Genomic DNA, 20897 nt, shown 5'->3' on the forward strand with positions numbered 1-20897 from the left:
CCCTCTCTTTTTGTCCACAGGCGAAGAAAGAGATGTACGATGTGAAGAAACAGAGGTTGTGTTTAGCCCAGGATGAGTACAAGCATTTGAATAATGCACTCTCCACGCTCGCAGCCTCTAGGACTAGTCGTAAGTATTTTATACATAATAGAAGTCATATAAATTCTAATGTCATGGACTCGGGGTAAAATATTTAGAGCCCTGAAAACCTTACCCTGTCTTTGTACTCAGAGTAAGATAAGAAATCAGCGTGAAAGAATATTAAAAATAATAGCGTTTCTCACTGTGGTCGTTTTGCTTGCCGGTTGTTACTTTTAGACTTAGCAAAACACTTAAAAATATATATATACCATAACCAACCAAGACGAGTAGGTAAGCCACTCGTCTGTCCTATGGTAGGAAGCTTTTACAAATTAATAAAGGTATAAGTTGTATTTAAATGCATTGGTACACTCCCAAGCCAATATGTAGTAAATTGTCATCAAAACAAAAAGTTGTTAATTTGTTTGCATACGCTCGGGAGGACGTCGGTAAATTGAAAATAATCATTTGTGCCGTTTCTACGATTGCCATCTACGTATCCTCTATTAGGGGTCCGTCGGGCTCCAAAGAAACGTTTCGATATAAAATATGTATATTTTGATATAATATAAAGTTAGTATATTTGGGGAAGTTAATGCAGGGATGCACTTTAGAAATACAAATTAATTACATACCAATACAATATTGAGAAATAAAATAAGTAAAATTCTCATTATAGGGTAAAATTTAATTACAACATCGTCTTCAAAGATGAGAGCTACATAAGTACCGACGCAACTTAAAGTATAAGAATTAATTGGTCACTTGTCCAGTATTTTTATTTTTCTTAAGACTATCATAAAGCGATACTAATAATTCTGTCAAATACAATGTCCCTTGTACATACGACAAGCGTTTCAATTTAATATTTATTTTTTCCAACAAAACTTACGGTCGTAATGTGTATAAGGCTTTATTTTTATCTGATTCCATAGATAGTGTCTACATTTTATCGCAAAAACCTGCCTCTTAATGTTGAAACTTCGTGTCCTTTTATTGAATGTAATTTTTTATTTTATTATGTTTCCACTCGACGGCATTATTTTATTCTTACGCTTTATTTGTTCTTCTTTGACGGTTATAATTTATATTGTATCTTTTATCAATACACCATCACTTCAATATATTTCTGAAAGATAAACATTACTTACGGTTACATTGGAGTCTTATCCTAGGATTAAATCCTAGACAATCATCATTTGCTGACCTCTTAAATTATTGTCCTCATAACAATTTCTTTTTCTTTTCTATCACAGTGTGTTCATCAACCACGTCTATGACGACAACGTCGACGACTTCCCGCCATGACCCCGAGCTGCTAAGATCGGAGGTGACGCAGGCTCGCGGCCGCGTCGCTCAGCTACGCAAGGAGCTAAGGCAAGCGCGAGCAGAGGTCGCCAGCGCCCGTCGCGGAGTCGACACCTTGGCTGAGTTAGTATGCTTTAGAAATGGTTCTTAGGTGGCGAAGACGAGGGTAGCTGGGCGGTTGTCATGTATACTGAGTGTCTGTGAAATCATGGCCACGAGTCGGATCAGTAAATATTTGAGTGATTTTGTGTGGTGTGTGCATTTGAGTGTCAACTCTGGTCTGTTATAAATTTTTGGTTCGACTACTTTGTATACGATTAAAAGGATACAGCAACAAGTTAACTCATTCCGATATTTTTCTATTTCAGGGTGGAGCAAAAGATCAGTGCTCAACAGGGCTGCTACAACATCACTGAAGCCCAAGCAATTATGACTGAGTTGAAAAACATTCAGAAATCGCTCACCTCAGGGGAGAAAGAAAGAGCAGACCTCATGCAATCATTGGCGAAACTGAAAGATGATTTGACGAGATTGCAACTTGGGGACGCATCACCTGACCTATCAACTCTGTCCCTCCCTCAGGAGAAACTAAGTACTGCTTCCCAAACTGACTTGTGTGCCGACTTAGTTCCTATTGGCACGAGGCTAGCTGAAATGGCGCGGGTTCGCCTACAGTACGATGAAGCCAGGAAGAGGATACAACAGATACAGCAGCAACTTGCCGACCTTGAGGACAAAGTCCAACCAGGGCAAGCGGAATCCGACAAGGATCGACTGCTGCTCTTCCAAGAGAAGGAACAGCTACTCAGAGAACTCAGGAGTATAACTCCAAGAACAAGATCTAAACAAGAGATGACTGAAATCCAAACGGAATGCAAGAGATTAGAGCAAGACCTCAAAAATGCCTTTGAAATGTCCAACAAGTGCATTGCTGACCGACTAAGGTTACACGAAGAAAAGCAACTGTTATTACAACAGTTAAAAGACGCGTTAACATCAATGACGACATTAGAGGGACAGTTGAAGACTTTATCAGCAAGTACCCTGTCAGTGTCAAGTAGTTCGAGTTTAGGGTCCCTCTCTACAGCCAGTAGTAAAGGCTCCCTAAGTTCCGGTATCAGTTTTACCGATATTTACGGAGGCCCGCAAATAGCCACGTCGTTCTCCGCTGACAAACCCATCGACATGGTAGATTTGCATCGAAGAGTTGAAAGGTGAGTGCGAAATACTTTTCCCCATTCAAACGTCAAAGTAAATTATTACGAACACGTTTAGCGATACATCAAGTAAATTTATGCAACGTTCGGATAGCTTTATGCTAATTTCCCGATTTAGGACGTTTATAAAGTAGGATTATGATTTGAATTTGAACTCGGACAATGACTTAAACTTTCTTGGATCGATTAGACTTTCTCAGTCCAAATTCGCAACAGCCTTATAAGGATTGGGAATGCAGTCGGCACTTTCTCCTAGGATTACAGAATGATTACGTTGCATATCTTTGTCCTATGTAAGGTCAACTGATACAACTTTTGACATACTTTACGGCTATTGTTTTATGAAATTCTCATACTTTTTCGTGTTGAAAGTTTTGAGGTACCGGCCTTTAAATAAATGTTGCAATGTTTTTGTATTTAAAAACTGCGAGAATTTCTTACGAGTTCCAAACTATCTGCATACCTACCTAATTTGGTGATTTTTGATAGCTTTTAAATCTTATTTCCTTTTCATCAGGTTACTACGTGGCACAAGTTACAATGCTGACAGTGTCACTCCCGGGGCCAGCAGTTCTCCCTCTCAACCGTCCTTGTCACCCAGGAGTAGTCTTTCATCAGCCAGTCCGCCGCCACCACCACCTTCTTATCATCAGGTATTTATTCAGATTGTCATATTATCATCATTTAGACTGTCATCATTGTAATCTTTGTCAATTCATCATCATTTGCCGATCTTTTTTCCAACTATGTTGGGATCGGCTTCCAGTCTCATCATTACCGATTATGCCTTCATTACAGAATGATTACGTTGCTTGTTGTTTGTTTCTATTCCACATTCAGATAGTCAATTTTGGAATTACACCATTATTACCATTTACCTGATATGTCTACCTAGTAAAGACAAATTCCAGTTAGTAACTTTTGATACTTTAACTATTTTCATTTTGACAATAAAAAGAACATAGATACCCTTATCTTAAGTATATAGACTGAATATAGATGTCAAATCTTTCAATTGAACATAAACTTTCACACCTCTAACAAAAATAACTTCTATTTACGTAAACAACCTTTTCTTACCTTTTATATGAAAGCGTGTGTGATTGTAATTTGCACGATTGTACACACTTATCGGTCCGTCGTGTTTTGTCTAATCATTACATTGCCGCTGTGACAAATTTTAATGCTCCTTGACATCTGTGCACATCGGCACAAGCGCATAGAACATTTTAACTAATTGAAATGCGAAAGTTAGTTAGTTTCCTTACTTATTAATTTTTATTTAAATTATAACAAAGATATGCTTTGGTCAAAGTTTGGTAATGGGTAGGTTAAAAGTAACTTAAAGGGAAATATCAGGATGCATATTTTGATCCAGGTGTATGAAGTAGTTCCTATCCTTAGAATATCATTAAAAATGCGAGTAACTCAGAATTTCTACAGTCACTAAGCTATTTCTGACAGCGGGATCGATTGAAAGAATTAACGAGGCCCTGGTACATTAAGGTCAAATATAGATTTTAATCAGTAGACACGGAGGGATCATAGGATGGCTTCCCATCTTAAAAACGCTATTCCTGATGCAATCCAAAAGAGCTTTTGATGAATTTTATCAATTCTCTCATCACTGTAAGTTTACTCCTATCAGAATATAATGCCGAATCATATAATACGCCCCAGGCTTGTTTGCTTTCACTTTATATACTGTTATGACAAGATTAGTGTTTATTTGTTGTACGTACTTATAATGTGTGTAATCTATGATGTATGAGAAAGTATCTTGTAATGACATAATCACTTGTAAATACAAGAAAAGAGAAACACTTAAAGATCATAAATAAATCTAAGTATTTTTTAACTCCACAAGTATATTTTCTTCCTGCAAATGTTATAAGAAGCCTTTTTAACCGACTACCCAAAAAGGAGGTTCTCAATTCGGATGTTTGTGTTTTAGGTGGAAAGGCAAAGGCGGCAACAGAGAGAGTTGGAAGAGAAGTTAGCAGAAATGAGGATAGGTGTCGCCACCGGCCTCAATGAAGTCACAGGACTTGCCACAAGTAAGTTTACTACATCTAAACTATTTTTGAAGGAAGTTTGAAAGATGCTTCGGTAACCGAAAAGCTATGTGGAAACCGGCTGTCATGTTGTTAGTAAGGTGATGAGCATGAAAGTGGATGGCTATAATAGAAGGGGACGACCAAAGAAACCATGGATGGATTGCGTGTACGTCGACATGGTTAGAAATGATGTTACTTGTAAGTTGACGGCAAATAGAAGAGTATGGAATAAGAAAACATGCCCCGCCAACTAAATAAAATTGCAAACCTACCTAACAAAACTTTATTCGATCGACTACTTTATTTTACCTCTTCAAATATATTAATAATGTCTGTTTATTCAGTTCCAGTTCAGCTGCAAGGGCCGGGGCGGCCGTGCGAGCCGCTGTCGCCTATCTCGGAGACGCCGCCACCACCCTCGCCCAGGACTCCCTCCTCTAGTGGTCAGTATCATTCAATTATTACATTTTATGATTTTTTTTTGTATACTAGGTATATGATTCTCAAAATACTCAAATATAGCTTGATTTTAGGTCTTCTTAAAAGTATTCTTGTCGCAGAGAATAACTGATATAGAATGTTTTAGTAGTTGAGTGGGTGGTGCCTTCAGTATTTGACTGATTATGTACAAATATTTGAAATAAATTGATGAGAATAAATTAATTGGTACATCCATAATCAATTAGAATGTTTGTTTAAATTGGAAAGAGTGTTCCTGTTTTCGTATTTTCATATTAAAGAGGGATAATATTCACTTGTTTTGGGCAAAGATTTGGATCCATTAGAGTGGTTGAAGTAGTTCTTGAATATTACGAGGCTATTTCCTCGTAATATTCAAGAATAATATTCAAAATCTTGATACTCTTTTAAAAATTACAGTTACGAATTTTTGATAAAGACTTCCTTTAAGCAGCTTTCACCTTTTGCAATAAATATCCTTATTATTAAATAACAATAAATTCTCCAATTTGCAGGCACAAACACTAGATCGGTATCAGCGGCAGTGAGCGACGAATCAGTGGCGGGCGACTCTGGCGTGTTCGAAGCGGCGCAGGCGGCTAACGATCCTTCCAATGCTGGTAAACTATTATGTACCTTATTTTTTATACGATAAGGATGAATTTTAGTTATATAGTGTATGTCCGTAAGGTTGAGATTTACTTGAAAGATAGGATTCCTTCCCGCAGGTACCTAGGTTAATTATGTAGATTTTTTTATAGTTTTGTCTTTAAAGGACGTAGCATAATTACATTTTATTCCATCTGGTCATTTTAACGTGAATAGCTATAGAATTTTTGTACACATTCTTCAACAGATAGTTAACTTAATATCGTGGTATTTTTATAATGTCTTTTAACGTTTGTAAGTATATATTTTTTTCTTTATTTACAGTAAACAGTGCCCAAATTGAGATCAAATTGCGCTACTGTGTAGAAGAGAGTGCTCTGGAGATCGGCATCCTGCGCGCACGCAACCTGCACGCGCTGTTCATTGACATCGGCACTCAAGTGTAAGTACAATATTATTTTACTAGCTTCTTCTCGCGGCTTCACCCGTGTCTCGTTGTGTTTATTTTTCGTATATGGATAAAAATTAGCCTATTTTATTCTGATAAATAAGCACTATTATTATTAAGTTTAATCAAAATTCATTTAGTAGTTTTTGCGTGATAGGAATAGTTATTTGCATAATCTTTCACAAACTGTTGTATTTATAACATTATTTTTTTATTGAAAATTAGTTTTTGCTTGCGGCTTCGCCCGCGTGGTGTGTTGATAAAAAGTAGTCTATTTGTTAATCTAGGGTATGTTATAGGGTATCACCTATTTACATACCTAATTTCAACCAAATCTGCCCAGTCGTTATTGTGTGAAAGAAAAACAAACATACATCCATATATTGTCAGAAACTTCTCAGAAACTTTCACATTTTTATTAGTAGGATAATATATAATACAGAAGGGATATCTGGAAAATGTGTAACTATCATTTTAGCAAAGCCTTTTTTCCAACTGTATTCACAATAATTTTTATAACAATACCTTAACCACATTATCTTCTTCCCACAGTGGAGTCCGCTGTGCCCTCGTAGTAGGCGGCGGCTGCGGCGTGGCGTGGCGCGCGGGCGGCGCGGCGTGGCGCGGCGCCGCGCTGGCGCTGCGCCACGCGCACTCCGCGCCACTGGGGACTCGAGCTCTGAGGGCTGCCACGCTGCAGGTCAATCTTACTGCTGGGGATGAGTGTTTGGTGAGTAAATAAATGTTAACACCTTTCTAGCTGGTGTTATAGTTCGGCCATTCAGAGAATGCGTTCCTGACACGTCGCGATTGAACTGACGACGTAATAACATTCATTGATTATTGATATAATAATGTTGTTTTAATGCTCCTCAATTGTTAAAACGGTAAACAACCAGCAAAAATATTTTTATCGTAACTGCAACGCCATTGCAAAGTTACGTCGTCAGTTCAATCGCGACGTGTCAGGAACGCATTCTCTGAATGGCCGAACTATAGTTATCAACAATTTTCAATATTCACCAATTACCTTACAAATGATTAAAGTTCTCACTTGCTAAAACCAATGTAATGTTAATGTGTAATGTAATCATCATTGCAAATGTCCACAAACAAAAGTCCCAAATATTTGACACAGCTGCAGAAATACGTACATACTTGAAAAAAACCCTTATGTGTAAAATATTAAATGGATGACTTATCAGTTGAATAACATCAACACAGAACAAATCTGACACTCCCCTTCACGTTACCAACAAAAGATAAGTGGCCTTTCATCATCGGTATCGGACTCTTCATTCGTCAACTTACTTCTATCAAAGGAACATGGCGCTTTGACATATTTTCTATACAAAATCTATCAAAAATAACACATATTCTTCAAAAAAATGTTATCTGATGATTGAAAAATTGACCTTATCTCACTAAACCCTAGAACAAGGGCAGTAGAAAATCTACAAATCATCGCTATAATTATACCAGATACTAATCCAATACAAGCAAAAATGATGAGAACTAGCCAAATTCGAGTATTCGGCTTCAAGCCTCGAGTGCCATGTGAATACCCCACAAGGCGAGAGCGATTTACTTCTGACTAACAAACTAATAAACACCCCCTAAAGCCCCCATTTTTAACCATTTACTAAATATTTATTATTTTTTGTACATACAGGGTTGTGCACAAGTCAGTTTAGCAGACTTCGAACCGGACACGGTGTCTCAGAAATGGTATAATGTGCTCAGCTTCAGGTGTATGAGAAGAGATGAGAGTTCGGATGAGTCTACCGTTATATCTTCTCAGACTTCTACTCTTACTAGGAACAGAGGTAAGGGTTTGTGCTAGATTATTTTTATAGTTTTGTATGACAGTGTATTTTTAGATTATACATATTTTGTTTTCTTCATTTCGATACTCAATGAAAAACCAGAGATTATAATGTTGCCACTTTATGAGAAAAGCATTGCCAAAAACAATAATAAAACATAGTGTCATTATGTTATAGCTTATTATTAGCAATTTGAACATAAAGTAGTCAACAGGAAAGTAGACACGTCAACTTGATTACGGGAAAATGATACTATTTGTTTGTAATGCTTTAAAGGTAAAATAAAAGGTCTAACGTAAGATAAAATACAGTAGATAATGGAATAAGAGTTACTTCAGGAATAAGATTATTTTCAACCTTCATGGTCTCTAAACTGCGAAAGAAACGGGTATAAGAATCGAGAAAAATAAAGTATTGTTTTTTGTTCTAGGACCAGAAAGTATGACGGGAGCAGAGTGCAACGTAGATTGTGGTGACAATTCAGCATCGGAGGACGAGGAGTCCAGAGAACCACTCAATCAGGTACATACATATTACTTACTTGAACATACGTCTTCTGAATATAGCCTAGTAAATAGCAAAATTATCCTGAAAAAAGTCATAAAAGATTTCGAGTAATTGAGAACCTCCTCCTTTTTGGGAAGTCTGTTAAAAATGTATTTATAAAATGTCATCTTACAACGATGTGGATTTATCTGTTTTTCCTTTGGCAGTAGACCCAAAAAATATACTTCGAGAATGATATTTAACTAAATTTAAATGATTATTCTCACAGATAGTGGAAGAGGATTCATTCGAGGACTACATTCCTGAGGAGGATATTGCTTTAGAGGAGGAATTCCTCCACCCCACCACCGCCGAGAAGGAAACTAACACTGAATGTAACTTCTGTCCTGAAGGCGCGAGGCAATTACATAGAAGGTATGTTTCACCTTACTTGCCATGGTTAAAGCAATCTGCTCCTTATTTAAAGCAATCTTCGAATTATTCAAAGCAGTTTTAAATTTAAGTATGGTTAAAGTGGTATTGGGTTACGGTGATTTTTATTTTTTTAGTTAAGGTTATTGTTTAGGCCTTTGGTAAAGTAATTTGAGGTTTCTTAATAGTAGTTTGGTAATTTTATTGGTGGTGGTAATTTTGACTAAAACGTATTTTTATGAGGTTATTGTAGCTGTAAATTGCCTTATTTGTAGTATTGATATTTAATAGAGGTGTTTAGTAAATAAATGGGTACGATATTGTTGTTACTAAATTCGATGCGAGTGCAAAAAGCAGTGCCCTTTTTTTTAGTATTTTTCGAAATAAAATATAAAGGTTACTGATCTACATTACAAAAAAAAATCCCTTCTTTAATAAATTAGGCTTACTAACAAAGGGTGTTGGGCTACAAGATATAAATTTTCCTCTCAGATATATGAAGTTGAGGCGAGCGGGCGACGGCCGGCCGCACCACACTCCGCTAGAGAAATAATATATTCCCCTACTTGTGTACATATGTATATAGGTATGTTTACATTGTGTCGGCTTACAATACCTTATTATAAGCTACATGGGTCTTTTTCATGGGTGATATACCTTAAAAACAAAAAAAAATATTTTTTACTCTCTTTACTCAGAGTAATAAAGATTTTTTACTCGATTTACTCAGAGTAATAAAGTTTTTTGCTCTCTCCAATAATTTATTTACTCTTGATTGGTTGTTCTTCTGTTATGGATTTTGTGTGAAAATATTATTATTTAATAAGAATTGTATTGGGTATGTCACCCTGCATGTTGTATATTTATTAAGTTTTCATTTATACACAGTGTTTATGTGCATGATCTAGCATGAATAGTGGCACAATGTGGATGTATCTTATATGTTTTTGTGAGCATTATTATATTCAATTTTATCACAGTAAAGTATTCTCACCTTGCTGAAAGCAATTTCTGAACTTTGAAATATTCAGTAGCTTTTTTGGTCTTTAATTTTCTGCGATATTTTCTCTCGAAGATCGAAATACATAATACAGTATTAAATAAAGGTTTAAAAAAATATGTATTTGTATATTGAATCATACAGCTTTTAAAAATCTTTGTGTCTTGTGTAAAGGGTGTTTAAATTATTTCTGAATCATACAGCTTTTAAAATTCTTTGTGTCTTGTGTAAAGGGTGTTTAAATTATTTCATATGAAGAAATTGACTACAGTAATGCTCAGCACATACTAATCCTTCATTCTATTTAATTTCCACCTACAATATATACATATTTTTTTATAGAAAAAGCCAACAAGTGAACGCCAGCGTCGGCGAGCCCCTGGCCACAATCAAGAGGTCTCAAACATTCTCGCCGCAACCACAGAGCATTGCTAAAGCCCAGTACATTTGCAGGTCAGTACCTACTTATTACAATTTTAAAACTGTAGTAGGTGTAGAGTTTTCAAGGAGAATAATTCTCAGTTTGTGGGTTTTATGCCGTTTGTTTTGTACCTCAATTTAGTAGTGTTTTTTTAGTATTGCAGAGAAACATGATTTTGACATTTTTTTTGCTGTGCCCTTTTTTTTCGAAGGTCAATTTTATTTTGTTGAAACCCACAATTCTTAAAAATCAGCCCAAATAGGTAACTTTAATTTAATTATTTAACGAATTATGATGAAAATGTAATGATGTTTTTTTTTTTTAATATCATATAAGTACCAATTTAAATGAGTTTTTAACTTACCTGTCAATAATATAGCTAAACTGTAAATGGTAATCTACAAGTATCCAATTACCATGGATACAGATAGACCGGAAGCCGACCCCAACATAATTGGGAAAAGGTTCGGAAGATGATGCAATCCAAATACCAAAGATTCATTTGACAAAGTATTAACCATACAACATTTTCCTTAGACTGAACCGTTCGGAGTCGGACTCGTCGATGGCGGCGTACGCGCGGCGCGTGACGTCACAGCCGCCGCCGCCCGCGCGCATTCCCTTCGACCGCAGCGTGCGCGAGCGACGCTCGCTCAGGTATGTTACTAACACTTTTACAATTGGACGTAGTTATGCAGAAACGTTCCAACCCACAAGTCACCCGAAATCGAGTTATTGTGATTGAACAGCCTAAAATTTAGCATATGGTTATCTAAACTCAATATAATTCAACAATAAAACCTCTAGTACCTTTACTAGTTAGAATAAAAAAGAATACAACTGAAACGCGTAAATGCTTATATCTCAAATTCAAGTTTAATTTGAGATATAAGCATTTACGCGTACAGTGGGTTGGAATGTTTCTGCATAACTACGTCCAATTATATTATGCAGTATACTTATTTGGAAAGGGACGCTCCAATGTGGGTGATCGGGGGACGAGGACTGTTAGTAGCTCCGCCTCCTTCACCTTCTTTGTAACCTGCCCGTTTTTTTAAACTAAATCATCAATCAATTAAAACCAATTTTTGACAGATGTGTCAAGTAACCCGAATGCCTCATTAGTTCTAGTAGCTTGTCGTTTTGATCACACCTACCGTACATTACTTAACTTACAAGAAGGTGCCTGACTTGTCTGCCTTATGGCATTTCTTTACTCCACATGACTATATAATCATGCTAGATCATGCATATAAACACTGTGTATAAATGAAAACTGAATAAATATAGAACATGCAGGGTGATATACCCAATACGTATTCTTAAGTAATATTTTCACACAAAATCCACAACAGAAGAGAGAGTAAAAAAACTTTATTACTCTGAGTAAAGTGAGAAAAAAACATTAGCTTAAGAAACCCTACAAATGTTACTGTAGGCTATCAATAACCCTGTATTCTTCCTCACAGATGGGGCCGCTCCGGCATGTCGGGGGCCCGCGGGGGCCTGCGGGCGGCGCCGCGCACGTCGCTGGACCTGGCGCTGGACCTGCGCGCGCAGCACTCGCGGCTGCACCATCTGCGCACCGACATCGCCAACCTCACCGCGCTCAAGAAGAGGTAACATACACACCACACCACTTCCCTAACACATACATGGAAGGATGCCTTGAAAAAAATACCCTACCGTACGAATCATCCATACTCAACCTGCGGCTCCCCGAGGCTTTCTATTAGAACCACTTACATCAGCCCCGGGTTCCAAGGAGTGACAACGGTATGCCAACTCGCCAGATGCTAGAACGAAGTTCTATTATTAGGTCCTCAAGCTAACTTTCCCTAATTTGTGGCACCGTTCAAAAACAGGTCGAATATGGCTGGTGTGGTTGAAGCAGAAGAGCAAATAGTAGAATACAAATGCATCTTATTATCCCATTGTTATATTTGCAATATTTTGCTCTTTTGGTATGCCCTAGAATAGTCTCCCCCTTTTCGATAGTGATTTTAGTTACTAAACTGAACCATATTTTCCGAAATAACTGTATTTTATTTTGTCCAGTACAGGATTTATTTTGTTGTACAATATATCTAAACCTCACCTTCTCCCTCAGGTTAGAAGAAGCCTGCACCCGTAACGACCCAGCCGTCGCAGCGTGGGTGGCCGAAGACGAGACACTACGCCGGCTGATCTCCCCCGGCACGGCGGGCGGCGAGCGAGCAGCCCGCCTGCTGAGCCGCACGTGCCGCGAGATCTACCGCCTGCGCAAGAGTCGACAGGGAGGACGGAAACCTGACCTCGTCACCTTCAAGTGAGTATACGAAGATAGTATTCCGTCCAAGTTCTTAAAGGAAAGATATTCTAGAAACTTTGGAGTCTGGAAGTTGGTGAATGATACACCCATGCATCGGAGAGCACGTAAATGTCGGTCCTGCGTCTGATCTCTCTCCGGTCGTATCGGATTGCCGTCCCATCGGGCGCAGGAGGAATAGTGAGTGCACTTGTGTCTGCACAAATGCTTGTGCACTATAATATGTCCTGCACAACTGGCCGATCTCCTTATATGAAAACAGCCGCCGTGTCTGAAATCGGCCTTGGACGTATTATTATATTATGATATCAAAGAGTAGGCGCAATCTTCACCACTGGATATAGGTATGTAACTAATTTTAGTGACACAATAAACTAACAACAAAATTCTCTCCAACAGAGAAAAGATGGCCTTCTTCACTCGAACAAAGACCACAATCCCCCTCCTACCCGGCGAGGATGGCGACGAAATTCTATCAGAGGACGACTGGGAAGACGAACTTGAAGAGAGAAGGACCCCCGACGGCCGGTCTTCCAAGACCTCGTACGAGCTCCGTCGAGACCCCCAAACGACCCCACAGGAGGTCCCAGAGGTCGTGGAGTGCAAGAACCCTTGTCTCAACAAGGAAGATACTAAGACTGATGAAGTGAGGTATGAGTTTGTGGTTGATAGAGTGCTGGGTGTACAGGTTTGAAAGGGGGGCTGTTTGCTAAAGATGGTTTGTTGCGCAAGAGTCGATTTGTCAGTTGAAAAAACGTAAAAACGTACATTTTATATGGCTTTGAAGAAAATTTCGATCTTTTTCACAGTTGAAAATTCAGTTGAAATGGCGACTCCTGCGCAATTTGAAATTAAAACCAACTGACGCAAAACAGCTCTAGTATGGCCTATGGCAAAAATATGGCACCATAAAAAATTGCAAATAAACAATATTTAAATATTTCTGTGATCATTATTGCCTATTGAGATTTTCTGGATCGAAGACTGAGCGAGAACTTATATAATATGTGTTATTGGTTATATTATATATATCCGGACTCTAATACGTGTACGTATCTGTGCAAATAGAGTGCCATAAAATTAAGATTACAATATTGAATCTTATACATTTTTATACCACTTATGTATCGTATCGTATTGTATGTACAAAATAATGAACAAAATTTTTGAATGTTACACACTCCTGAAACAAGTATGATTTGATGAAATCCCGCCCAGATATAGGTATACTTATGTATTTAAAGTTGTATATTATAGTATAACTGACAATATAAGATAATAATTGCAACAATTTCTTATTGATATTACAAAGTCAAAAAATATTTATCTTGTAGTTCAGGGGTTAAATGTGCCTTTAAATGATTGGTGCCTGAAATATAGCCTGCGATTGTGCCATATATGGCATGCCAGATGGGGTAAATAGGTACAAAGTAGTTGTATGATGAGTCACAAAATGTATGCCAAACATATTTTTTTATTGTAATTAGAACATAATGTGGGGTTACGGTCACTTTGTAAATAAAAATACGTAAAATTGCGGACCCACCGACTAAGTTCATCTGTAGATAAAATATAAACAAAAGCACACACAAATAATTTTTGCAAAATATTTAAAAATTACGCAAAATATTTAAATTTTAAATTGACTACAGTACATAATTGCAATTTTACATAAGTACTTTACAACAATGTTTTTAATATTTGCAAAAGTTATATCAAGTTAGGGTTCTCTCCACCGAATATATAGGACTTGAAAGGCCAAAAAGAAAGCTTTGTACATAAGGCTAAAATTATGTGGAGTACTCGCCCTACACAATATAAAACCGACCTAGAAATTATCTGAAATTATTTTTTAAAACCGTTCACAAATATTCATCATAATAACCTTAATAAGTTTGTTAAGTAAAGTGCCTAAACTCTGACCGTCTTACCACAAAAACTTTTTAACGTCAGTTTAAGCCTTGTCTAAAAAAATGTCAAATTATGACGTTGACATATGGTTCATTTTGGAGCCACATTTTTTTTAGACAAGTGTAAAACAGTGGTTAAAGTTTTTGTAGTAAGGCCATAACTAGTTAACTTTCTAGGTCTGACGAACGTAACCGGGCACATTGACGTTTTAAACGTGCAATAAAAACGTAATATCAATAGATATATATAATTCCATGTGTTATCAGATCTGAGTTTGTACTGAACACTTTGTCTCACTCATTATCATTCTTATTTTAAGACTACTTTTAGTAACTTTAATTATAAACGCTAAAATTTTAGTAAACCTAATGTAATCCTTTCTATTTATTTGACACTCAAATTCATAAGCAAAGGAACTATATTAGCGTTTATAAATAAATAAGTTATTTTATAATATTTTGGGAATTCAAATATATCAAGTCGTTGATAAATTACTTTTTTTGGTACAACATTCAAAATTACAAAAATTGTTTGGTTTCTTTAACCAGTTGATATATTTGTGTCCCCAATATCGATTAAGTCCTTGTACATTTTGTACATATCATATTTAATATTATTATTCTAGCTTAAGAAATCTGTGTAAATAATCTGAATAAAAAATACGTTTTATAAAAGAATTTGCATATCTGAATTTTGACTTTATGACTATTATTATTTCTAATTAATTATTTAGCAATATTAGTCGATGTTAAGTATTTTTATAACAAGAATACAATAGTCTCTTAGCTGTAATCTTTACGTAATGTTACATTTTTGTAAAAAATGTATATTTTTTATTATAATTATTTACTTGGAGTTTTTATACATAGTGTAATTGTTACTGAGGTGAATTTGGATTTGCCAAATTAATATAAGCCTTGTTTTAATTCTTCCATTAAAATAAAGGGGTCATTATATTTTGTAAAAATGCCAATACAATTCATACAAATGAAAATAAAAATTATAAATTAATATTTTATTGTTTGCTTTCTACATCACCTTTGTTCAGAAGTCCTTAGTAGACATGATATGGTACGAGTATTATGCCTCTCCTAACACACATTTTAACACGATGAACAGATATATGTAGATAGGTACTGTAACCTTATAGGTACACTTAAATTCCTATAGATTACCCCATACACTAAAATATCTATTTCCGGGATTACAAACTACTCGATAACTCCAAAACGACATCAAACAGTTACATAAGCTCACTTCGAGATCAATCAGAGATCGAGACGACATAACTTGCTGCCTACACAAATATTAACTTTGCCTACTATAATGTGCACCTTTTGTAATTGATCAGAGAGGACTAGCTAGAGCAAAGATAGAGTACACTAGAAACTAACTTACATGACAACAATAGTACCTAAGCGTCATACTATTTACCGTCACGGCATACTAAGCTTTGATATTTTCACAATGGTGTACTGAATAGTTCACATCATCACCAGACAAGACAATCCCAACTCTAAAAAATATTAATCTCTAGGTACTTAAACTACCTACTTATATATGTATACTCCGACTATCTATTGCTCTTTCACACCAAAACAACTGGCTATGTTAAGAGGACGAATTGGAATTTTTGGCGCCAAGGATGTCAATTTTTCTCAGTAAATACAAAACGGATCAAAATACAACTTGGTTACCTGAAAGTTCATGATATAAGCCTTATTTTGTTAGTTGTAGAAACATGATTAGGTAACTTTTATAACAGAGAAAAATATATCAAACATACCTCTTTTTAAAAAGAGATTCACATATTATGGGCAAACGGGACCGATTTAAGCCTCTTAACTTTTTTAGTAGTTGAGTATACAGGGTTACTGGTAAGTAGACCGCATCCTTTCAGGAGGTGATAGTATAGGTCAATACGGACAAATTTGACCCTGGGATACACTGGGCAAAAGTTAACCCGTTTCAAGATAATCGAATTTTAAGATCTTTTCTTTACAAGTCGTCTAGGTACACGTATACATTTTTATTACTAGTTAAAAGTCTCGTTTTTGCGGATTTTTGTGTGTTTTGTGGCTTTTTGGATAGCCATATAAATGTAGATGTTTTTTAAGTATTCTGCACAAAAAAATGAAAAGTAATATTTTTGAGAAAATATCTACTAAAAAAGTAATTTCTGTTCGCTATAATTTCCTCTGAGATTTGTACAGTTTTATGGTTTGTTATTATGAAATGATTCATCTTCTATCCAAAAACAAACAAAAATCCACAAAAATGAGACTTTTAACTAATAATGAAAAGTTATACGTGTACCTAGACGACTGATCTTGAAATTCGATTATCTTGAAACGGGTTAACTTTTGCCCAGTGTATCCCAGGGTCAAATTTGTCCGTATTGACCTATACTATCACCTCCTGAAAGGATGCGGTCTACTTACCAGTAACCCTGTATACATACTCTTTAAAATGGTAGTAGGAATTTTTATTAAATTATCATTTCTAAATATTAAAATTACAAAACCATTTTGTCGCTTACGACTTTTAGTTATAAGCTAGCGCGCGTATTGTTATCCTCGCCCCGCTCAGACGCTCCGACCCCTTTTGGCGCCTTAGATGCGCGTGCCGGTTATGGAATTATTGTTGACCACTTCCTCGCCTTAATTGCTTTAATTTTGGAAAAGAGTAGCCTATGTCCTTTACAGTCCAGGGCCTAACAAAGGACATAATACAGGCTACCACGAGACGCGGGTGAAACAGTCAGTAGATAAACACAATATAATAAGGTAGGAAAGCAATCCAAAACGCCCGCAAACAAAACAATTTAACATTACATAACCTCACTTCGAGATCAATCAGAGATAGCCGACATTATGTGCTGCACAAGCATTAGCTTTGCATACTATACGATAATACCAAGTGATTGCACCTTGTAGATTGCTCTACCTTGCTATTTCAAGATGGCGATAAGTATGTACTTAAATGTAGACGTTTAGCTGTGTAGTTATTGTGGTACAATAATTTGGTTGGTTATGACAATAGGACATAGTTGGGAAAGGGTCGGGTATACACGGTCACAAGAAGTCTGTATGAGGCACGAAGATATTCGAATCTGGAAAAATCTTAGTATTTACTAAATATGTACCTACGAGTTAGCTAATTGAAATGATGAATACTACATATATAGCTTCATGCTGCCCGCTGTTCTTGTCTTATTGTTTGGGCATTAATTATGAAAGCATTAGAATAGTACCTAAAGGATTTGGGTTAAAATCGAAACGAATACAAAAATAGTAGCAGGTCATTTTTTTTAAATATCCGTCCAAAATAATTTCGTTACACATCCAGATTATCTCAAAATCTCTACTCAATCAAAATAGTCAACAAAATCACCCGACACCTTCACCATCAAAACTACGTCAAAGTTCTAACATAACAAGAAATTAACCGATAAGGCCAAAATCTGAGAATCACAGATTAGAATAAAAAAGGAAATTAATTATAGGGCCGAAATAGTGGGGTATAGGTATACTTAGTACGTTCGGTTGGACGAGGCACGCGAAGGGCCAATCCTACAATCTCTGCTTACAATCGCTAGATTACACTTGAAACTAACGACATATTGGCTGTACGATCGAAAATGGTGCACGTTTAGAAAAAGTGAAGCAAACATTTTATCTAAGTAAAGAAGAAGGTATTCCATAATTACCTAATGATTTGTGAACTACAATGAATACATAGTTGTTTGAGATTTCAAGACGGTTTGACCTCTTATTGCATAGAATGGTCTTGAATTAAATGGGATATTCTTAAATTACAGCACTTACTAAGCTTGGATGGCATTTACATAGTTTTAAAAAGTAGGTTACCTAACCTAAATACGTGATGTTTTAGATCAGAACCTGCAGGGCTCATTAAATGGAGGAAAATCGAGAGTCAATGAGTAAAAAACATACAAAAAGAAAATTCGCTTTCACACACCAAATCAACTGTGTCTTGAAACGGATGTTCAGCATGACCTGGTTCATTCAAATCAACGCAAGCGCATCCATTTTCTCCAAACCAATGAAACTAAAAACTATATAGAAAACGAATCCACAAATGTTGGAAACTATCTACTGAACAAAATAAGCCTCTTTGTTTTTGCGGTGAAATATATCAGACCAACCTAAATTAAAACCACGTAAGTATGTACTATCAGCAACATAACTGGCTGAACAGATCAAAATTTTCAAAAGTGTCTAGCAACGTAAAGTTTCATAATTTCTTAACAACACAAACGCTATTTACTCAAGAGTAGACTCTACTCTTGATTAGAGTAGAGTCTACTCTTGAGTAAATAGCGTTTGTTACTTGTTGTTTGACTTAAAAAAACTTAAACTTAAAAAAAATTGATGAATGACACGCTGTTTAGAAAATTTTGATTGGTTGTTTTTGAAGCTGATTGTCATCATCATCTCCCGAAACATTTCCCAATTATGTTGGGGTCGGCTTCCAGTCTTGTCTTACCGGATGCTAATGAGTAGGTACCAATGTTTTACAAGGAGCGACTGCCTATCTGACCTCTTCAACCCAGTTACCGGGCAACCCAATACCTAACCCTTAGCAAGACTGTTGTCAGACTTACTGACTTCTGACTACCCGTAACGACTGCCAAGGATGTTAAATGACAGCCGGGCTGTCTGAAGCTGACTGTACAGTCTCAAAATAATAAACCAACAGCAGAAATAGACTGCGGTTAAGTTTACAGTAACAAATTAGATGTTTAACCGAGTGTTATGTAATATCTAAGTAACCGCATCTCATTAAAGTGATTTAAAATAATGTGACAAGTGGAATTATGAGTTTGTAACTAGCGTCTACTGGTTTGTCGTAATGGATGGTAATTTTAAGCGGATGGTAATTATTTCTGTTTCTAGGATTTGTGTCTGTGAATTTTATAAATAAATTGGTCTTTCTGGTGTTAAACAAGGCCGCATTACGACTGCCAACTAGATTTTAATATAGGTAAAGATTTTCATGCAGGACCTGGTTTTTAGGTAAGTACGTCTTATTTTTATTTAGGAATCTCTTTTCATTTCCAATAACAGCATTGTTTATTGTCCATTTAACCGATGAATACCTATTGAAATAAAAATAATGGAAGCGGATTATTTTTATACCTGATTGCCAGGGAGAGTGCATTTAAATTCGTACAATAAAATAACATCCTGTTTTGATTTACAGCCATTTCACATGGGTGCATCTTACAAGAGTAAAAATCGAGCGGAAATTGCGCCTATGGAGCTGAAACAGAGGCAGAGAAGGCCGTAAATATGATTTAAAACATTTCTAGCTTGAAAGGAATATCTCGAAATCTTATGACAAACAGGCTTGAAATCCGTGTTCATATTTCTCGCACTCTAATTTCTCGAACGTTCTACTTCGACTGGTCGAGCACGCACGCGCACAGCACACGCTTCATACACCCCGAGATTGTACCTCCAAGCTACAAGAATTTTATTTTTTACCCCCTCCGTCTTAGGGTGGAGCTAATTAGGAATTTTCGTCCACTAACAGCTACATTTATGCGTAAAAGAACACCATTAATCATAATAAGGGTTTCGTTGTGTTTTGGTTTTCGTAAGACTTGGAAGAAAATAATAAACGTCCATTAATGGCGTTATAGCCGTTCTTTAGTTTTATTCACGCAATTTCGTTATAATGACTGGCAGTATTTTTAGGAGGACTATATTTTGATGGCGTTATGTTTAAAGTGTTTATACCTAGAGACCATGTTTATTATCCTTAAGGCTCTTCTTACTTTAAGTCCAAAATAAATGATTTAATCAATGATACCCTACATCAATGTAGACATTGGCAGGTTTCTTAAAGAATATCAAAGATATAAAGCTAGAAAATCTAAACTTTTGGTATTCTTTTCCTTGCCATGAATTTGTACATTGAACCTGTTTTGGTAGGATATTGTTAGTTAATCATATTTATTTGGTTAAAAAAATGTGAGCATTTTTAGGTTTGAATTTACATTAGGTACATTATAATCGATGAGACTGAAACTTCTTCAATTGTCGAAATGTTTTAAAAGACGATCACTAAATTAAGTGTTACATAACATTCTCAAATTCCTCAGTAACAAGTGTGAATCCTGCACATTCCTCAAGGAGCTAGCGTGAAGGAAAGAAATAAAAGTTCTCGAAAAGGGCGGCTAACAAAGGACGACTGACGTACTACTGTTTTGATGTAAGTTATAAGAGAATAGTGGTAAGTCACTTTTGTAAGTAGGAAACTCATAACTTCGTTTGATTCCAGTTTCAATGAAATAACGAGATACCAC

The 20897-nt window shown here is 36.2% G+C and overlaps 1 protein-coding gene across 1 annotated transcript in view; it reads left to right on the plus strand.

Annotated features, from left to right (window-relative positions):
• LOC124635552 (protein kibra) overlaps positions 1-15576 on the plus strand; it is a 61853-nt gene extending 46277 nt beyond the window's left edge. The window contains exons 4-20 of the mRNA XM_047171464.1: positions 21-129; positions 1338-1512; positions 1758-2603; positions 3124-3259; positions 4561-4663; positions 5008-5106; positions 5638-5742; positions 6056-6173; positions 6732-6909; positions 7852-8005; positions 8436-8527; positions 8781-8926; positions 10266-10376; positions 10882-11001; positions 11814-11963; positions 12455-12652; positions 13052-15576. Of these exons, the coding sequence (XP_047027420.1) occupies positions 21-129; positions 1338-1512; positions 1758-2603; positions 3124-3259; positions 4561-4663; positions 5008-5106; positions 5638-5742; positions 6056-6173; positions 6732-6909; positions 7852-8005; positions 8436-8527; positions 8781-8926; positions 10266-10376; positions 10882-11001; positions 11814-11963; positions 12455-12652; positions 13052-13346 (3135 nt within the window). The 3' untranslated portion in view covers positions 13347-15576. The remainder of the gene's footprint in view (positions 1-20; positions 130-1337; positions 1513-1757; positions 2604-3123; positions 3260-4560; positions 4664-5007; positions 5107-5637; positions 5743-6055; positions 6174-6731; positions 6910-7851; positions 8006-8435; positions 8528-8780; positions 8927-10265; positions 10377-10881; positions 11002-11813; positions 11964-12454; positions 12653-13051) is intronic.
• The last annotated feature ends 5321 nt before the right edge of the window (positions 15577-20897 follow it).

The sequence above is a fragment of the Helicoverpa zea genome, chromosome 13 (assembly GCF_022581195.2).
Source record: "Helicoverpa zea isolate HzStark_Cry1AcR chromosome 13, ilHelZeax1.1, whole genome shotgun sequence".
Classification (NCBI taxonomy): domain Eukaryota; kingdom Metazoa; phylum Arthropoda; class Insecta; order Lepidoptera; family Noctuidae; genus Helicoverpa; species Helicoverpa zea.